The 19,678-nt window shown below is 37.9% G+C and overlaps 1 protein-coding gene across 1 annotated transcript in view; it reads left to right on the forward strand.

Moving 5' to 3' along the window:
- grin3ba (glutamate receptor, ionotropic, N-methyl-D-aspartate 3Ba) overlaps positions 1–19,678 on the forward strand; it is a 186,301-nt gene that overhangs the window by 147,903 nt on the left and 18,720 nt on the right. Inside the window, exons 6-8 of the mRNA XM_023951528.2 lie at positions 6,669–6,815; positions 7,043–7,188; positions 14,064–14,179. Of these exons, the coding sequence (XP_023807296.1) occupies positions 6,669–6,815; positions 7,043–7,188; positions 14,064–14,179 (409 nt within the window). The remainder of the gene's footprint in view (positions 1–6,668; positions 6,816–7,042; positions 7,189–14,063; positions 14,180–19,678) is intronic.

The raw sequence follows: 19,678 nt of genomic DNA on the forward strand, positions 1-19,678 counted from the left end.
TTAACACTTTTTAAGTGTTTATCCTGGGTTTAAATGACTGATGCACAACTTATTTAGCTGCAAATAAGTGATTATAATATTATATTTTCAATGACCAAAGAGGCATTTTTTACATTTTTTGTGACTTTTTTTTGTTGTAGATTTCTTCATTAAGGTTAAATTATTATGTCTCAAATGGTGTACTGACCAAAAAGCACTTTTTAATATGTTTCTTTTACTAGTGACCATGAGAAATAAAACAGTGTTTACAATCTATCTGCACACATGTCTGCAGCCTGTATGCAGAGACTTCTAGTACTGACTCACCAATGTATTATTCAAAGCTTTTTCAACATCTGTTTTGGAAAGTGTGTCGAAACGTCGTGATTTGCTTTTGCAATCTCTTGTAATCCGTGCTGCGATAGACATGACTTTGAAAAGACTTTAGTGGGGATGGAACTATTTTACAAAAAGCAAAGGTTTTGTATTTGTCCCTCATTAGGACCCTTGAGTAGACATGGAGTTTCTTGTTGTAGCTCCATGTCTCCATGTAAACAGCTCTGCTGTCTTGCAGAGCTGTTTACAGTTTTGTTTGAATTGTGGTGTCTCTGAACAACACAGGTTGAGGTAGCTCATAGCTTTGGATAACCACTGATCAGAACGTTCATCTATCGCACCGGATCTGCATTGCACTCTGGCTCACCTCTTCAAGCTGGCCACACCCGCTTCCAAAATCACAAGCGAGCGATCTGACATGTCAAATGAACCGGACTGTGAGGGTCAAACATGCTCTGCAGCAGATTGCACTGTGTCACCGCAACCTTAGGGTAACCTGGCAGGCAGGGTTGGATGTTAAGGTGAAAGGACGTGAGTGGGCAAAGAAAGAAATACGGCTTGAAAAACTCTTGTTTTGTGAATAAGAAACATCTTATTTTCAAGTTATTGGCTTAGCATAAATATGTAAAAATAGTGAAGGAATCTTTGCAGTAAGGGCAGTTCAGAACCACGTCAGATTTGACTGATTGTTTCAGTGTCACATTTATGCACACATTCAGCTGTGGCACACTTGAGTAATGACTCTGTCCCTGCATTCTTTGTCTTTAGAAGTGCTCCTAAATCCATCATTAGAACGTGTGCATTTCCTTTCATTTTTCCACCCAGCATTGTCACCTCCTTAGCTTCTGGGTCTCTTCTGTGAGCATGCAGCCCGTCATGTTTCCATTTTCATGCATAATCACTCTGCGTCCCTAGAGGAAGCTACACAAGCATCTGAGGTGGGATCCAGGCAATTAAAAAGGCTTTCCCTGTGACTAAAAGTTTACACATTTGGTTTCTGCAAGTGGAAATGTGTCAGTTAACAGTTGTGTTCATTAGCAGCCTGGTGACCCGTTTAAATGCCCCTCAGCGGTAATCTGAACCCGTGGGTGCTGAGTCAGAACCAAACGGTGATGTTTGCTTATACCCCTGGAGGAGGAGAGAACAAGACGGCTGATTGCTGAACCTTCCCCGTGAAGTTTAGTTTTAATATTCAATATAATCTTTCCATACATCCATTAGCCATACCCACTTTATTCTGCAGAGAGTTATGGGAGCTGGAGCTTATGCCAGCTGACAATTGGCAAGATGCTGGGTTCTCCCTGCCACATGTAGCCTGGCCAGAACCCCACTAACAAAGAGAGACAAAAAGCCTTGTATGCTCCAGGGAATGTTAAAACAAAACCCCACAAAACTGAAAAAATGTGGGCCAATCACAGAAGTAAAACAGCATAAATGCCATTGTAAGGGACACATTGTTAGATTTATGATCATCAGTTACATTAAATCTGATATTTACAACAGGTAAATTAATGTCTCCTTATTGCCAAGAAGCATAAACCAGAGGTACCAGAGATGCTGCAGCAACAAAATGCGTATTCATTAAGCAGAGGCATTCGTCCAAAGTTATTAACAAGATGCATCATGGGAAAAGTGCCCTTGTGCTCATAAATGTTTTGCATTATTTATTATTTCTATTTCTATTTGTTATAAATTATTTTTGTGTTTGCTTACTTGGTTGGTTAGTTAAAAGGTTCAGCTTATAAGCGGGAAAAGAAAACCTACCCTAGTACAACATTTCAAGACTAGAGTTAATTTAGTGATGGAAAGATTAAAATAATATTAAGAAAATCAACACCATAAAAATCAAAACTTCTCAACATTTTTTAATAAGTCGACAGTATACTGTTGTCAAAGCTATTGTAGTTAATCATCTTTGTAGTTTACATAGTCTATATTAAGGAACACAATCACTGTTTTACAATTAAAAACTTCACCAAGAGTATTATTCGCACATATTATTATTGCTTATTGCCAAAAATAAAGAATGTTTTGTTTTTTGACCCTAAGAGATTGTTTTTCCTTATGATTTCTAAATGTCACAGGGTTTAATTGTCATGGGTTTTTTTTCCACTTTGTACAGTTTTACACCTTCCTTTACAATTAACACGTAAGCTGTGTAATATTTATACTCCGTGTGGGAACAGCTGTGGATCCTGTCAGACTTCAGACTCGCTTAAACAAGGTTCTTTAGCAGACTTTTGGCAAAGAAAAAAGGAAAATGAAGCTGGATTTTCACATTTACATCCTCCTAAAAGCTCCCTTTTGAGAATAAACATCCTGTGAATGTGAACTGCTGTCTACGCCAAACTGTCAAACTCATGGTTTAGAATGACTAAAGCTTCTATTTCAGACATCTCTTGATGAGCTCAACAATGAACATTTATTTATTTTTTCTATGTACCATGAGCTCTACTATGCTGACATTGTAGGAACTGCAGCTCTGAAGTGATCATTTTTAGGTTTTAATGCAACTTTAATGAAACATATTTTTGGCTCTTTAGTCCATTCAGTTTAACGCAGATCAGTTCAACTCATTCACTCATTGAAAACACAATAGACTGAATTGCACCGATCTGATTTATTTAAATTCAATTTCCTTTCTAGTTTTATGGGGGTTTTTTTCGCTCTGTGCTTTAAGGTATTGAATGTTTGTAAATGAATCAATAATTTAGTGAAGGGGAAACTACTGAGAATAAAGGTGGATTCAATTATATTGCAGTTTTCATCAACATGGAAGCTTAAAGCGCTAAATGAAACATAAAATGTTAACAAAGAACAGCTGAAAATAGAAGTTTTCCCTGTAAAGTTTGTTGGATGGATAACGATTTCTATATAGAAAAACTCACAAATGTAATTATGGGTTTAATGTTCTTTATATATCTCCTCCATCATTAGAAAAATTACCCAAAAACTTATTAAAAACACTATTTTCATTGGAGTGGGTCTTTTATTATGTGCTTGAATCAGAGAGAAGCTTAGCTGTGACTGTTTTGACAAAATACAAATGGCATGAAAACGATTACAAAATCTCGATTTCCTCTTAGTTTTGAGTCTGTAACTGGTAATGATTTTTTTTAGCATAGTGAGATTATACAGCAAAGATCACTGCTGTTGCTGTTGATAAAAAAAATAGCAAACGTTGTTTTCTATTGCTCTGTGAATGAGCATAATATAACTTATCGGGACATTTATGTTCTGATAATTTATCTCAGGATGACAACATATTGTACTTGATACTGCTATAGAGAAGGTTTGAATATTACTCTAAACTCCATGATAACACACAGAAGTTTGTCTGTGTTCAGAAAAATTCTGGCACATCCTGTCATCTATTTAATCAACACAGGTACTTCAGGTTTTTCATTGCCCTGACTATATCGCTAATTCCAGTGTATTATTGCATCATTGGATTTATTGGGGTATTTTTTTTATATAATATGAACACATGCATGCATACATGGTAAAAAGTAGAGGGCTGAGGATGGGACCTTGGGGAACTCCACTTTTAATTCGTACTGCTCTCATGGGTAATCGCACATAAAGATAACGCTTTCCGTTTTAAAAAACTGTAATATTTTTCTAAAATGCTTGAGATAAAAATAATGTATGTGTTTAAATCTTATTCTTATTACTTTAATGAGAATTTGATAATTATTAAGAGAGTGCTGACAGTATCACCACCATCTGTGCTTTGATCAGTAACAGATTCAAGTGCATCAACATGCTAATGACTGAGTTTTGTCCAATTAATTTAAAAAAATAGTTATAAAACTCAAAAAATCTGCAATCTACTAAAAGCACAAACAGAAGCGCTTTTCACCATGTTGGTGAGAGAGGCTGAATGAGAGGCTTTGAGAAATGTGTAATTACTTTTTGCTTTCATATTTAATGAAATGCTTGGATCAAATTGAATGCCTGAATTGGCTGTAATTGCCACTCTACTTTCCCTGCAACAGAACTGGAAGCATTTTGAAAGTTGATATGAATAGTGGTTGTGGATGTGTTTAATGTGGCAGATTCATCTCCAAACAAACAGCACATGTACACATGTAAACATATATTTCTTCCAGGATTTACTGTGCAAGAACAAACATTTCTTTTCTGGAAGAGAGATCTCTTTAAAAAAAATAATAAGGTGGATTTTTTCCTCATAACAACCACGTCTTACTCCCTTTCTCCCTTTTCAATTAACCAGCTAATTGTGCTGAGCCTGACACACTCAAAACACCTTTGTAATCATGAGGTATTACCTTGTTTGTATAATTAATGTCATAATCTCAAGACCAAGAAATCTATTTATTTTCTTCTTTTAAGTGTGTTTTAATTCAAACTATTATGAAAATATGATTTCCTTGTGAATTTATTCCCATAAGAAAATCATTTATTCATTTATATCTGTATAAAGTCCCACTTTTAACCCCTTCACAAGCCTCACATTGTTCCTTTACTTTTTTGTTTTCTTTTTAGTCTGTTAAAGGTGGACTAATGTTTCTATCTTAAATTATTGCTTTGCAGCATGACTCAGGTCTGCTTGGAGTCATAAATCATTCTGGTTCAGGATTTTCAGTCAGTATGCAGTTTTCACAGTTTGTTGTTACAGCCAAGCTGCAAATCAGTCCCAGACCATTATACTGCCACCGCTACATCAGATGTAATGTTGTGTACACCTTCTACTTTTGTCTCATCAGCCTGTAGAACTACTTTTGTTCAGCGGTGTCTTTCTCCTCACACTGCATCCATTTCATTCCTGGCTCTTTCGATCTGTTGAATTATGAACTGTAATCTTAGTAGAGCCAAGTGAGGCCCGCAGTGTTTTCATTTAGGTTTGGCAGATTCTCCTGAAAGGTTCTAAATGGTTACACATTTCCTCTGTGTGTTGGTGATGGCTCTCACCGCCCAAACCTCTAGAATTGGCAATGAAACCCTTTCAGATTGATGCACAAAATTGACTTTTTTCCTCATCTTTTCATATGTAAAATGTAATGTGCTTCTATTTTTTTGGGGAGCTTATTTTGCTCTTTTTGTCATCAAACTGCTCCAATAAATGGTTTCTTGAGCCAACAGGCCGGGCAATAATCAGACTTGATTGGAGCAAGTCAAATCAAATTTAGGCTATTCATTAGGATTTAGCTAAATCAAGCTCTGGCATGTTTGAACAGTATTATGCTCCCCAATGGGAGTCGTTGAAAATTTTTGTTTAAATAATGTGTTTTATTTGAGCAATATAAACATTTAGTTTATGAGGTGATTCATTTAAATGAGAAAAATTAGTGAAAATAGAAAAAGAAAGTCTACAAAGCTTTGATATTTGACTTTCTGCTACAAATGTAAAACTTTTTAGGTATTTCAAAGTAACTCTAGTGATCTTGCTGGTAAAAAGTGACCCACTACCATGTTAGTTGTAAAAAAAAACAACCTAAAAAGTGACCCACTACCATGTTAGTTGTAAAAAAAAAACCTTAATCTATCCTTTTACAGTTAGACATTTTATGACCTTTCTTAAAGAGCCTCCATCATTAAAAAAAGTGATGGTTTGTTTTTGTTTGCATGTGGCCTGTACGACACTGGGGTACGAAGCTTGTCTATTATGGGGCATTCTTGACCCATGAGTTATAAACTCACCAGATAGTTCAAACGCCACAAACTTTCCAATTCACATATACACACCTTCACACACACACACACACACACACACACACACACCAGATCTATCTGAGATCTGAGGCTGCAGCTGGGTCAATAAAAGACAGTTCTGTCCCTGAAAAAAGAAAATCTGTGTGCTGCACATGTGGGAAATACATTTGTAAAGCTCATTCTCTCAAATACAATATAAACATTTCAGAAGTTATTGCCTTACATATTATATAATAGCCACAACATATATATACTTTATAAAAGAAAGCTGTTATGACTGTTGGTTTATGTTGAAAAAAAAGTGCAATAATGTTTACTGGTGGTTGTCTTTTTGTATTGTGTAACAAAAATAAATTAAATTGAGTTGAATTCATAATAACAGGTTGTTTCATCATGCACAATAGATTTTAGATTTTAAATTTTGCATTGGTTTGGGGCTTTGGTGGTGAAGGCAATTTTTGAGAGCAAACAAAATGTTAAGACCGCACAAGAGTTAAGGTTGAGAAGTCCATTAATCATATGACTTTGAAACTTCACTGAAATATTAAAAATAGTTGTTCTATTCTCACACTCTCAAGAAGATCTGCATCTGTTTAATGTTAACATAAATTAGTCCAAAACTAAAAAAAGAAAAGCAAAAAGCTTTGGTAATTCAACTGTACACCTCCTCTTTGCAGACTCCTAAATGCTGGACGGGCCGCTTCTTGATGAACCTTTGGGCCATTTTCTGCTTACTGGTGTTGTCCAGCTACACCGCCAACCTTGCAGCAGTCATGGTCGGGGAGAAGACCTTTGAGCAAGTTTCTGGAATCCACGATGAAAAGGTTAGACTGAGACCAGAACCTTGGAGCTTCATGAATGTCAGCAAAGCAAAAAACTAATCTTACACAAGGACGAGCTAATGAGTGGAATTACAAAAAAGAGGACTATTCCTTTCATATTTTATAGCTCAGGTTGGAAGTTTAGAGCAGTGAATTTGGTATTTCATTCTTTCTTCATCACCTCCATCATCATCATCATCATCATCAACGACCCCTTGTTGCCTCCACAGCTGCATCACCCCTCCATGGGCTTCCGTTTCGGGACAGTTAGGGAGAGCAGTGCAGAGGATTACATGAAGAAGAGTTTTCCAGAGATGCACGACTACATGAGGCGCTTTAACCAGCCCACCACCCCGGAGGGCGTACACATGCTGAAGTAAGTAACAAGCACATTCATTTACACCCCAAAATGTCATTTAAACATATTTACAGTAATTAAAAGGCTATTAAGACCTAAACACTCTTGTCATATTTACATGTGCAGCTGTCTGCTCCCAGTGCATTCACTTTTCATGTGCAGCCTGCTTAGCTATTCTTTCTAATGACAAGAAGAGCGAACAACAGATTTATGGCTGTCACAGGCCATTTCTGTTCGGAGCATCTCTGATGTTTGAATACAGATGAAGAGGGCTTGTCTTTCATAACTTACTGATGCAGTTTTAGTGCCAAAGACTTAGAGAGTAAATGCAAATACAAATTCTAGGTAAAATATGTTTCTGCACGGCTCTTTTTGACCGGTTTTTACTCTCTGCTTGATTTGTAAGGAGACCCTTTAAATTTTGTGCACTTTATAATAAGGAGCTGAAAGCAGACGCATTTATCAAATCCTTACCATTTTTGAGCGAAAAATTAATTTTTTGCTCAAAAGAGGTGCTGAATCTGGGAAAGAATAAAACCAGAGACAAAGTAGAGCTTTCAGTGATGAAGAAAAATGATGAGAGATGATGGGTAGGAACAGATAGGAGATAAAAGCAAATATTCTTGGACATGGAATTGGCATAAATTGTTCTGATGACTTTTGTTAAACAGAGAAAAGATTTAGTTTTAGCTTTGCCCAAAAATATAAAGAGTTCAGCAAACAGAGCAGCATTCCTCTGGGAGACGTAACAAAAAAAGCAAAAGGATGAACTGGTCTATTCTTTTATTCTTTTACAGCTGATTCACCTTAATTTTGTCAAAGCAGTGCTGCGTAGCTCCACGGAGGAATATTAATTATATGAAGATGGCAAAAAATATACATGTGACATACAGGAAGTCTTAAAAAGATTTAAAAAAATAAATGAAATACTATTTTAGAGCATGTGCTTAGTGTGGAAGAGTTAAAAGGAGCTAAAGGTAGAGATATTTTTGATTTTGAAAAGGTAATTGACAAACATAATCACAAGTTCTCATAATATGCCTTAAAGCATTTAGCTCCATTTATGTAATAATCAAGTCTTTTGTCATGCATTTTGAAAAATATCTTACTCATTGTGGTATTCTTTATCTTTAAGGGTCTTACTCTTATGCTTTTTATACTTCTATGGCACGTCACTTTTTGGTCACGTTAACTTATTGATTTTGTTGTTACTGTTTTTTACTTGTTACTGTCAAACCAATTTTAACACTCGTGACTTGACTCCTATATATTTTATATTTTATGTTACAGCAGTTGTAGGCCTTAAATATGCCTTTAAGGTTTTTTGCCTTAGGTTAAGATTATGTTATTACTTTCATTATAAGGTCTGTTCTTCTCTGCCAGCCAACAGTCAAAGCGTCTTTTCCTCTTTGAAAAGATGGGGGAATATCTTTGCTCTCTGTCTGCTGGCTGGCGCTGTGCATCTCATCAGCTCATCTCCAGCTATCTATCTTTCCTGGTGTTCTCATTGCCAGATCATTGTTTTCTTTCTGTCCCACTGAAACTCTCCCTAAAGCTCCGTACATCTCTGAAAATCGGTTAACCCTCTGCTCTAAGTGCATGCGGACCTCTGCCACCATTTCATCACCAGTTGACATGGTTCCCGTCAGCCCGTCCTCCTCTACCAGATTACTGTCAACATGAAGTTCTCCACCATAAATGTCGTGAAAGTGGGGGCTATGACGAGTAAAGGGAGACCCAACATGATCCCAGTCAGTTCTCTGGCAGTGGCTGAATCAGCTCAAATTTATTCAGGGATTTCTTTTGGCACTAAGCGAAAACTGCACTGCAGTGATCCAGCCAAGATGGTACAAATGCGGGGGGACTTTTCCCCTTGGAAAATAATGTTACAGATGCAAAGGAAATGTGCTTAACCCACTAAAGACCCACTTCGATTATCATTTGATCTATGGCATGAGCAGTGGTCTTTTAATTATGATTATGCCGTTTTTAGCCAAAAAGCAAAAAAAAAAACGTGTTGTTTCTGCAGAGCAGCAGGAGTTCATCAGAAATTTGCATCAGAGCTGTGGGCGGGACAATTGGCATGGAGCAACCACTTCCCCTCTCCCCTACCCTTTGCTGAGAGCTCTCTGTTCACACGCTGCTTGTTAGCTCACAGCCTCTAATTCACCAAACCCAACATTATGATGCAAAAATAAACGCAGAACAATATTGAAGCCATCAGTTGTTTAGAGCCAGATACCAGTTCGGATGAGAAAAACAAAGGCGTACTTGAATCTAGTCGTCTACAAGTGGATGCATCAGAATGGAGCAGAGCAGGGAGCTTGTGGCCCACCCAGCATATTTTCTATGTCACAGACAAACTCTATTTCAAATGGCATTTTTCTCATCTGCTCCTGATTCAGGATTTGAATTAAAGGGTTAAATTTCTTATTATGTCCTCCATCAGAAAAATGCTACACCAAAAAGGAAAACACCAAAAACACTGTTTTCATAGGTCTTCAAGGGTTTATAAAATGCTGCAATTCCTTATATGACCACCAGAGGATTGTGGCAAAGGGAGCAATTTTTCTGTCGACTCCTAACTCAAAAAGTCTAATTTCACACTCAAAGCAAATTAATGAGTCAGTTTTCACGATTATCAATTTATTTGCCATCAATCAATCTTTTGAACCCGCTGAATCCCTTTTGGGGTCATGGAGCTGCTGGGGCCAACCCAACTTCTCTTGACAGGTTGCCAGTCTGTTGTAGGCCTGCTTCATACCTTTCACAAAAACTGTGTGGTGGGGGTTAGATTTGTCATTTTTTACATTCAGAGTCCTTTAGGCGACATTAAAAATGATCCGTTCTGCACTCGCAGCTGCATGTTGGGAGGCGTTAAATACTCTGTTGAACTGGTTTATCTCTCCTGAAAATGTTTGCATTTGCTCCACATTTAACATGTAAAGCTCATTGAAAATGCATGCAATGTCAGAAAGCTGAACTGCTAATATAATCCTGCTCAAAATATGTGCGTCTTATGATGAGCGTCAGATAATTCCACTCACTGTCAGTGCGTCTGAACATGTTTTGTACGTTTTCAAGAAAAATAACGGTTAAAAATGCATTTTCTCATGGTTTTAATCAATCTTTTCATCTGTCTCATATTTTGGATTGTTTTTTTTTATTCCGAAAAGAAATGCATAGAGCTAAATGATGAAATTGAACTAAAATAATGTTTTCTCTCAGGTCTCCCCTTTTTGTCATACGTTCCTACAAAGGTGCTAAAGCTCTCTCTGCTATTTGCAGAAAAAAAATCATTCAAAAACGTAAAAAATTACCAGTACTGTAAACAGAAATATCATGAAAGTGAAGACATCAAAGATGCCAAAGATCAATCCCAGCTCCCCACACTGTGACCCTCCAAACTGGCAGAGAGGCTCCAGCAGATAAGCTGTGTCCTACTAAAAGCAAAGTCATTTTTAGGCTCCCAGGGTCTGAAGTCAAATAGTTTATGTGACGAGAACGTATCGTTACACAGCAGGACTTTCTAAATATTCAGTGGAGACCAAGTACGTTTCCATCAGGACTTCAACAAGTGTAAATGGATGTGTCTTAATTCTATGGCTTTGCCTTGTTCCCTTTACATTTGGAGGAGTTAGAAAGTCTCCTTTATTTTTCAAACATAAGGGTAGCAGACCTTTTCAAAATAAAGTTTATAAGGGTTTTAAAGGACAAGAAAAATAACTAAAATTGAAAATTATATAATTGCAGTGTCTAGAATCATAAGAATGGCCACTTGGTAATGTTTATCATCTTAAAGCATGACATTTATAATTTTAGAAAAAAAACAACTCTTATTTTGGTTAAACTTGCTGACGAGACCCTTCCTGTTTATTTTTCACATCAGTCTGGCTTGTTTGCACTTTCGACCGCTTAAAAGACAAGAACCTATGTTATTAAAACTAAATTTTATAGACTTAAACATAAGTTAAACTGAGCTTACACATATCAGCAAACCATGCTTACCTTAAACTAATGAAGAAGAAAGGAAACCAATGACATGACTAACTTAACCCTGGAGAACCCAACAACAGCTTTCTTTAGGGTTTTTAAAGTTAATTAAACACATGTGCTTTTTGTTTGTTCATTTTGGGAAGTAGCAATTAACAGCTTTGCAAATAAAAACATAAAAATAAATAGAAAGATTGAAAAAATATTACACTATGAAGAAAAAAAACAAGGGCCAAATTTGACACCTTGGGTTCTCCAGGATGAAAATCCTAACCATAAACAGATGGTAATATCTGTGAATGGTCAAATGAAATGCATTCATTCTGTAAACCCTTTTTTCAATTTAAAAACCATGTACCTTTTTTAGTTGAGTTCATGCTCCAAACCAGCGCAAAGAAAAGAATGTAACCAGACATGATGGTTTATCAGCTCAAATATTTGACATCAACTGACTGTATTTCATCAAAGAAGATCTCAAATACATTCTGAAACTTCCTGCTTTGATCACATTCTATGTCATTTTTTACGCGAAGTGATGTTGACACTTTTATTCGTTTTCAAGTACAGAGGTTACCAAAAAAAAAAGTTTACCGCCATGCACACTGTTTTATCACAGCACATATCGCCACAGCTGAAACTGCACATCGCCTCTCGGACAGAATCCTCCCTTTTTCCAGCGCAGGCAGAGATGCTGCATGAGATGGAACATGTGCTGACTTAGTGATACTGGTTGGGGGATTCAAAGCGCTTGTTCAGAGAAAGAGGATGATGAAGGCAACGTTTGTTTCAGTGCAAGGCGAAGCAGAAGTCAAAGAAACAGCAGCGGAGAGAGCCAGAGTGAGGATGTAAAATACTGTGTTGGCAAAGCTACTGACCCCAATACTGATTTCAAATGTGAGTGGGGGGAAAAAAATCCCAAACTGTCTCCTGATGAGACAGACTGGCGAGAGTTACACCTGCTGCAGCACAGAAATGTCAAGGCTCCATGAAAGAGAAAACCCAACACAAAAAAACAAATTCTGTCCCTGTGTACAGTAGAAACATTTAAATTGAAGTTTGGCTGCAAACTCTGATGACATTAAATCCATATGCATGCTCATGCCCTGGCATTATTATTCCAAGGCCGTGCATTGAATACCCTCTTTAGTCCCACAAGTAGTCTGTACCCTGTTCCTTATGTGCCTGCTGTTTGACAGGTCTAGACAAGGAAAACAGAATTCCGCTCTTCTGCCAGCATAGCAAATACTTTGCAAAGATAACCTTTTTTTAGCAGTTAGGATCCAGAATAACTTAAATGTTCATGAGTTTGATTAGACTGTTTGATTTTTTTAACTCACTTGGGCTGTTTATAGGTGCTGCGCTTCAGTTAAGCCTTAGTCATAACTGCCCTAATGGGTGGATGGGGGCTGTTCGCGGGCAAAAAATGGACAAATCTGTACGAGGCATGAAGGGGATCTACATGAAATGTTAAGATCCCAGACCACTGGGTGAGGCCGTAGGGCAAAAATGTTCATGTACATTTTTTCTGCAGGCAATGGGTCATTTATGCACTTATGCAAGACTTAATAAGGGGGAAGTAGATGAGACCAAATTGATCTCTATGATTCATGTTGTTAATTGAATCAAATCGAACTATTATACCATTATAAAAACCTTTTTACAATTAAATAAATTGATGAAAATCGATCTTGGAAAATACCATTTGTATTGAGACACAGTAGGTTTATTTTATTCTAACGTAAGAACAACAAAGTGCATCAAAGCGGACAACACACATGTGATAACAGCAAAAAATGATCAGTCCATCATCCCAGTCCAATGTGTGAAAACACAGAATTTAGCAAAGACATGTGACCAGTCAGTGTTGTAGAATGTTCTAATAATTGTTTTGATGTGAAAAATAACTGTGGGCTAAACTAAATGAAACTTAAACTTTATGGAACTAAAATTCAATTGGATTTGACATTAATTCTTGTTTACGTGTTTGTTTGTACACACATATAAATGACACTTGATTATGTTGTAAAAAATACAAGGAATCTGGAAAACTTCAGAGTCACACTTGTTGAAGTTTTGGCTAAAAATCTCCAAGATCAAAGATAGCTTTGCTTCAGGGCAGAAGATTAAAAGCAGGTCCTGAAATGGTAACTGTCCTAATTTATGGTTACTGTGGTGCAGAGGTAGAGTGGTCAACCTCTGATTGGAATATTGCAGGTTCCATTCCCAGACTTGCCCACTCATGTATCAAAGAGTTCTTGGGCAAGACACTGAACACTGCACTTTCTAATTATAGGTTGGCGCCAGCGTAAGGCAGCAGAGCCTCCATCAGTGTGTAAATGTCTGTATTCATGGGTTAATAGGACTGTGACTGTAAAGCACTTTGGTCCTGCAAGACAGGTAGAAAAGCGCAATATAAATATACACCTTTTACCATTCCACCGTTCGCCTTGTATTTCTCCTCCTAATTTTAAGTCTTTGAGAACGAGGAAGTGGTAGGACCTTTTGTTCTTATGCATGTGATACGTGATTGTGTGGACATTCCCATCCAAACTAGCTTGTTGGTCTTTGACCCAGTGTGTTGTGCTTTCTGAAACCGATCTGCTGCCCGTCATGGTCAGCAACACAGCAACAGTCTATAATTAGGGTTCAATTAGGGTCAATTGGATCAATACTCCTGGAGCAGCGAACCTTTCTGCAGAGAGTATGTCTTATCAGTCTGCTACAGCGCCTGTTGGTTTAGCTAATGATGGGTGTTATAGCGCGCTAGACTGCAGGTAATCTTCTCGGGTTAAATGACAGGGTGACACGAAGCACCGCACTCAGGATTGGTGCTCTTTGGGTATTGCTTCTCTAACTCTGATTCTCTTGTCTCCTGATGTGTGTCTGTGTTGGTGGTGAAGGACAGATCCTCCTGCGCTGGATGCATTCATCATGGACAAAGCCCTTTTGGACTTTGAGGTCTCCATCGATGCCGACTGCAAACTGCTCACTGTGGGGAAGCCTTTTGCCATTGAAGGTGCGCACACATTCATGCCTCTCTAATGGCCTGTTGATCTTTGTCAGGAGGTGCTCTGTTAAATTAGCTTTAAACCTTTTGGATTCTGTGTTATTGTCTCAGGATATCGTAGTTCTGTTGAGCTCTGCCTTCTGTGTTTCGATGAAAGCTGTTTCACTTTATTTTTTGTATATTTTACGCTTTAAATGGAAGTTAAATTTAGGTCTTCATGTGTGAGAAATCTATTTGTTCCTGCAACATTAAAGAAATCATCTCCAACATGACTAATGAGAAAAACAACAAACTGCCTTAAACAGCAGCTTTTATCTCAACAACTCAAGTGAAATAATGAGAAAGAAAATGAAAAAGCAACCAATTTAAACTAAAAGTGTTATATACAACAAGCTTTAGAGTAATACCAGCAAGAGAGTTATCTGCCAGGTCAACTATAGCGAGAGCCAACAAGATCTGAAAGAACTTTTGTGATGTTACCCTTAAATATCAAGCATTGAGGGTCAATTAAAGGCAAGGCAGAGAAGACGGCCATCTGACTTTGCAATTAATAAATCAATCACTAAATATCTGCTAAATAAAACAGTGCCAGCTTAATTAACAATTAAAGACATGAAGCTTTTTTGAGGACATCTGAGGAGCTGAAGCTGGGAGGATTAGCTCTTTTTATCGTGGTTCTACGAGCAGCGACTAGCAGTGAAATGATCTTGTGAGTACTCAAGGAACCCAGTCCTGCCTTCAACATCCTTTAAAAATGTTTCTGTGAACATGCACCTACAATTTAAAGAAAGGACAGATGATAAATTATTTTAGGGATAGAGGCAGAGGTAAAATCTCAATGTCATTTCTGTTAACAAAAGCGATTCTTCTTCACACATTACTATGAAGGGAACAGCTCCCTTTGATTACATCATGTTTGAATTTTTTAAGAACCAGCAACAGTCAAAAGGGACACTTTTTTTATTTAATATTGCATTGTGAGATATACACAATTCTCCCCGAAAAGACAAAAAACGATCAGCTTCCTTCAAAATAAATAGATTTAAGGGGAAATAACATAGGCTTGATGTCAAACCTTCTTAACACTCTTTGAACTACCATCACTTTTCTTCCATTTGTGTTGGGGTCTCCTGCATAAATCAAATGTCACTGAAATTGCAACAGAGAAAAGCAGTGATACAAAGGTCTAAAGCCGCTTCTTTTGCGCGTCAACGCTAATTTCCACTGGCCTGTCCAGGGTGAGCCTCTGTTGCATTTAGACACAAAACAAAGGAATATTAATTAAACAATTGGAAGGTTTACACCGCCTCGGTCCTGTCTACGTCTTATGTCCACCCTACGCAACGCAACACAAGGTTTAAGCAGGAGTTTCATTTCGAGTCTGCTAATGCGTCAATTTCATGGTAAAAAGCCAGAGAAACAGGTGCAGCTTTCAAAATAAAAAATGTCCATTGTACTTTCAGAATAAAACTTTATAAATTTTATTTCATATTTACGGTGTAGTGTCCACACAATAACAAATGTTAACACCCCACTGTGTCCATTTTCGCCATGAAGTCAAAAGTTTGATTTTGAAAGTACCAGAAACATAACATCTTTCATGACACAAAACACATGATTTCAAGGACTCGGAGAGGAAGGATAGGACATTGGGGCCTGATTGCCAAAGTTTCGGATGTTGAGGACATGGGAATAGAAGGACAAATTCCTCCTCCGGGAGTCAGGAGGGAGAAGGGACGGACCGGAGACGCAACAGAGACAGTGTAAACTGACCGAAAGTCTTAAAACTGACTCTTCAAGCAAAGAAACGGAGATGCATCATAGATGGACCAGTGGAAATTAAGGGTTAGAAACATCAAAGCTACAGAAGCCCTGAAATATAAATCACATCAACAAATCACCTAACGCAAAAACATAAGAGAGATGAAAATGACTGGGGGAAAAAGGGAAAACAAATAATTAAAGAAACAACATTACATTTAGAAAATTCCAGAAACCAAAACACAATTACAAAAAAATCATTGCTGATTGGATTATGATATCCAGTATTATTTCATGCCAAATAACTTTTGGTTGAAATGATGTATAAACATCCTCCAATCAGCGTTGGCCTATAGTACCTACCTTTTCCGGTTTTCCTTTGTTTTGTTTGTTAACATTTCTTGCTGATTTCTGAAAATTGCTTTTGTTTTCCGAAATGTGTAATTGTCATTGTGACCCCTAATATGCTTTAGTGTATGATTTCTTGGGGATATTTGCGCTTCAGGGCCACCGTACAAAGGGGCTTTTCTTCACTTCAGAATCCACTGGAATTGTGTTAACTACATTAACGCAATAATTCATAGCACAGCAACACTGGATAAAATAAAAGGGTTCATTTATGAACGTGTGCACATGCGCCACACAACAAACAACTTGCCATAGAATACTGATTTTAGAAGTATGGATATGCGCCAACACACATACGTTCAGTTCCAGCACTTCAGTTGTCTGCATGACTGACAGCATAAGAAGTGTGTGATGCCACAGGGTTTTCAATGATTTATTATTAATAACACAACTCTCCATAAGAAAACTTTGGACTTAATGATCAAAGATTTTGAATAAGTGTAAAACAAAATGTAAACAAATCAACTGCCAGTCAAAAAAAAAAAAGACAGCTAATTAGCCACACAGGGGGTTATTGTGTGCAAGTTCCTTAACATTGCTGCATGAGGGTGTATGTGTCAATGTTTTTTTTATTTATTTTTGAGCTGCTTTTGTTTTCCACTTGGATTTCTGACAGGAAGGGCATTTTTTTGTTCAGTCCGATAATCATCATGTGCACCATTGCTTCCCCGATTTGGCCAAGTAACATTTCCACCTCACATCTTGGTCAAATACATTTACGCAGCTCTGCCTCCTCATCCATGCAGACAATTCCCAAAACTATTCCACTTAAAACAAAACAGAATCTCCAGAACATCTCCACAATGTCGGGTTTATGGATAAAATTCACAAACGTGTCGTCCTTCACTGCATCCAACACCAGTTCCAGCTTTAAGTAAGCCAATCCACTCCTTTTTCATCTTGATATAAGGCTTGGATACTACTAATACATTTCCAATATGGTATTGGACATGGCAATTTATCATTTTACATAGCTTTAACAGTCTTGTATGATTGAAGCAGAAATTGTGCTCGCAGCTGCAGTACTATAGTGGCACCAGGAACAGTTGTACACACAAGTCAAGCAGTGAATTATATCACTTGTAGAAATAAAAGCTGCTGACGACGTGCCAGAACAGATTATGTCTTTGCTCTGATTCTTTCTGGTTATGAACAGTATTTTCTTCCAATTTGATGAAAGGAAGCTTCCTATTACTATTCTGGTAGTATTCTAATGCCGTGCCATGTGCACATGTAAACCTTCTGAAGGTCAGAGTGATGGGACATTTCTGCTGGTATGACAAATTCTTTGGATTTATCAAACGTTTTCAACTTGATTCAGCTTAGTCACGACAGGATTTCTGCAGGGAAAGGGAAAGCATGCATGCTTATGCTTTCTGTGCATGCATATTACAGTACGGGGGTGTGCTCAAGTGGGTATTCGTGTCAATCGTTTCTCCTTGTATCACTGAGACAAGCGAGTGCTTGTAGTAAGAGTTGCCACATGGGGCCAAAAGCTAACTTTAAAGCTCCTTCTGTGTCTGTCAAAGTGTAGCCTTAGAAAGACCCCACATTTCTGACTCGCTGTACATTCTCAGTGCTCTGGAGATTATCTTCTGCTTTCTTCGCTGCATGAGACAGAATGAGCTGATGCACTGCTCATGATTGTGCAGATGGGAAAGTGGGTCTCATTGATATATAGAGTGGGCCAGTCTGATGAGTACTTGAGTTATACTTGATGTGAACAGTAGAAAAAGCATCTACAGTGGCATCAGGGGCTATTTCCCTTTACAGTACGTTCAAGAAAGAGTACAATGGTGGAGGAAAAGGCTTCATAGTCGTTAAAAAAAAAGAAAGCCCAGGAAATGACCCGAGCAGGAAACAGAAAGGATGGGAAATAAAGTAGGTGGGAAAAAAGAACAACAAAGGTAATAAAAATGATGGGGGCTGAGGGAGGTGGGAGTTCAGCATAAGGAGATAGAGGGCTTTCATTTGCCCACTGCCAGTTTGTGCCTTTCTGCATGGCGAGTGATAAAAGAGCCAGCCAACAGTGTCCCCTAATCAAGACAAACCTTCACCCCAAGCCAATAGGCTGAGGAGTGGGGGGAGAAAAGGGAAAGAAGTGTTATGTGGTCCATGTGGAGCAACATTTATAGAGCAGTTTGTGGTCCAGAGATACCGAGGTTGAACAATGTGGAATCGCTGCAGGCGAGGCGCTCTGTTGAAATCTTCTGGCTGCTTAACTGGAGAGAGATGCGGAGGTGTAGCTGCGCGTCCGTTTTCACTGAGTGCCGCTGGGAGATGTTTACGACAGCCCAGACACACCCCATTAATAATATTGCCAGTGAACAAGAAGCTCTGCCTGCTTGCTCATATGTGTTTGCGGAGTGTAGGTGATTGTGAATATACCCCTGTGTGCATAAGTTCAGTCAAGCAGGACGGAGTGTGTCTGAAGATGAAAAGGAGGATGGCAGAAGACTTTGTTGCCGGGCCGAGTGTTGTTGGTCGGGCAGCTCGGGTCTGACAGCAGCGACATGCAGCCACTTTTGTTTTCTTATGCTTCTCTGCTTCCGTGTGAAATTCCCAGAGAAAGAAAGCCCCACTGAAAAGGAAAATAAACGGACTGATGGTCTTGAGCTAGAAATGGTGTGGATGTGCTGATATTATTTTTTATCATTAACACAAAAAGTGCCAATTCGTTTATTTAGGAGATCCCAACATTTGTATTATTTGACTGCACTTCCACTTAAATACATAAACTTACATTATGGGAATTGTTAAAAAAAATAAAGTGTGCACAATGTACTATCATGACACTGAGAAGAAATAAAAACATTTAATTCATTTTGCACTTTCAGCTATATGTGTGTATAACTACTGTATGTTCAAATCATTTGTTTTATTTAGAACGAATGAGGAAAAATAGTATTTTGAAGCATAACTAGAAAGAAGATTTTACTATTTAAATTATTTAAAAGAAGAATCTGTCCACAAAATAAATGCAGCAAATATGAAAAGATTTTTTTATGCATTTATATACAATTTACATCAAAGTCAGTTGAAACTTCAGCAGACTTTTCAGTGAATGAAATAAAGTACTTTAAAGTCTAGAGGGGATACAAGATCTTCTGTAGTGGAAGTTTGAAGCACATCCTTTTCTGATGTTTACTTCTTGCCATCTGTTCTGTCTGGTTTGAAGATGACGAATCTCAAATGAAACATGAAAGTCAGTCTTTCATAGTTCATGTAAACCAGTCGGTAGCTGCGTGTGAAGTGTTCACTGCTTCCCGTGCAGCTGCAGATGGACATTCTTACCTTTGACTACAGAGGAAAGCCACTTTAATAGTCACGTGTGTTCAA

The sequence above is a fragment of the Oryzias latipes genome, chromosome 22 (genome assembly GCF_053564925.1).
Source record: "Oryzias latipes strain Hd-rR chromosome 22, Olatipes_Hd-rR_3.1".
Taxonomy (NCBI): Eukaryota; Metazoa; Chordata; class Actinopteri; order Beloniformes; family Adrianichthyidae; genus Oryzias; species Oryzias latipes.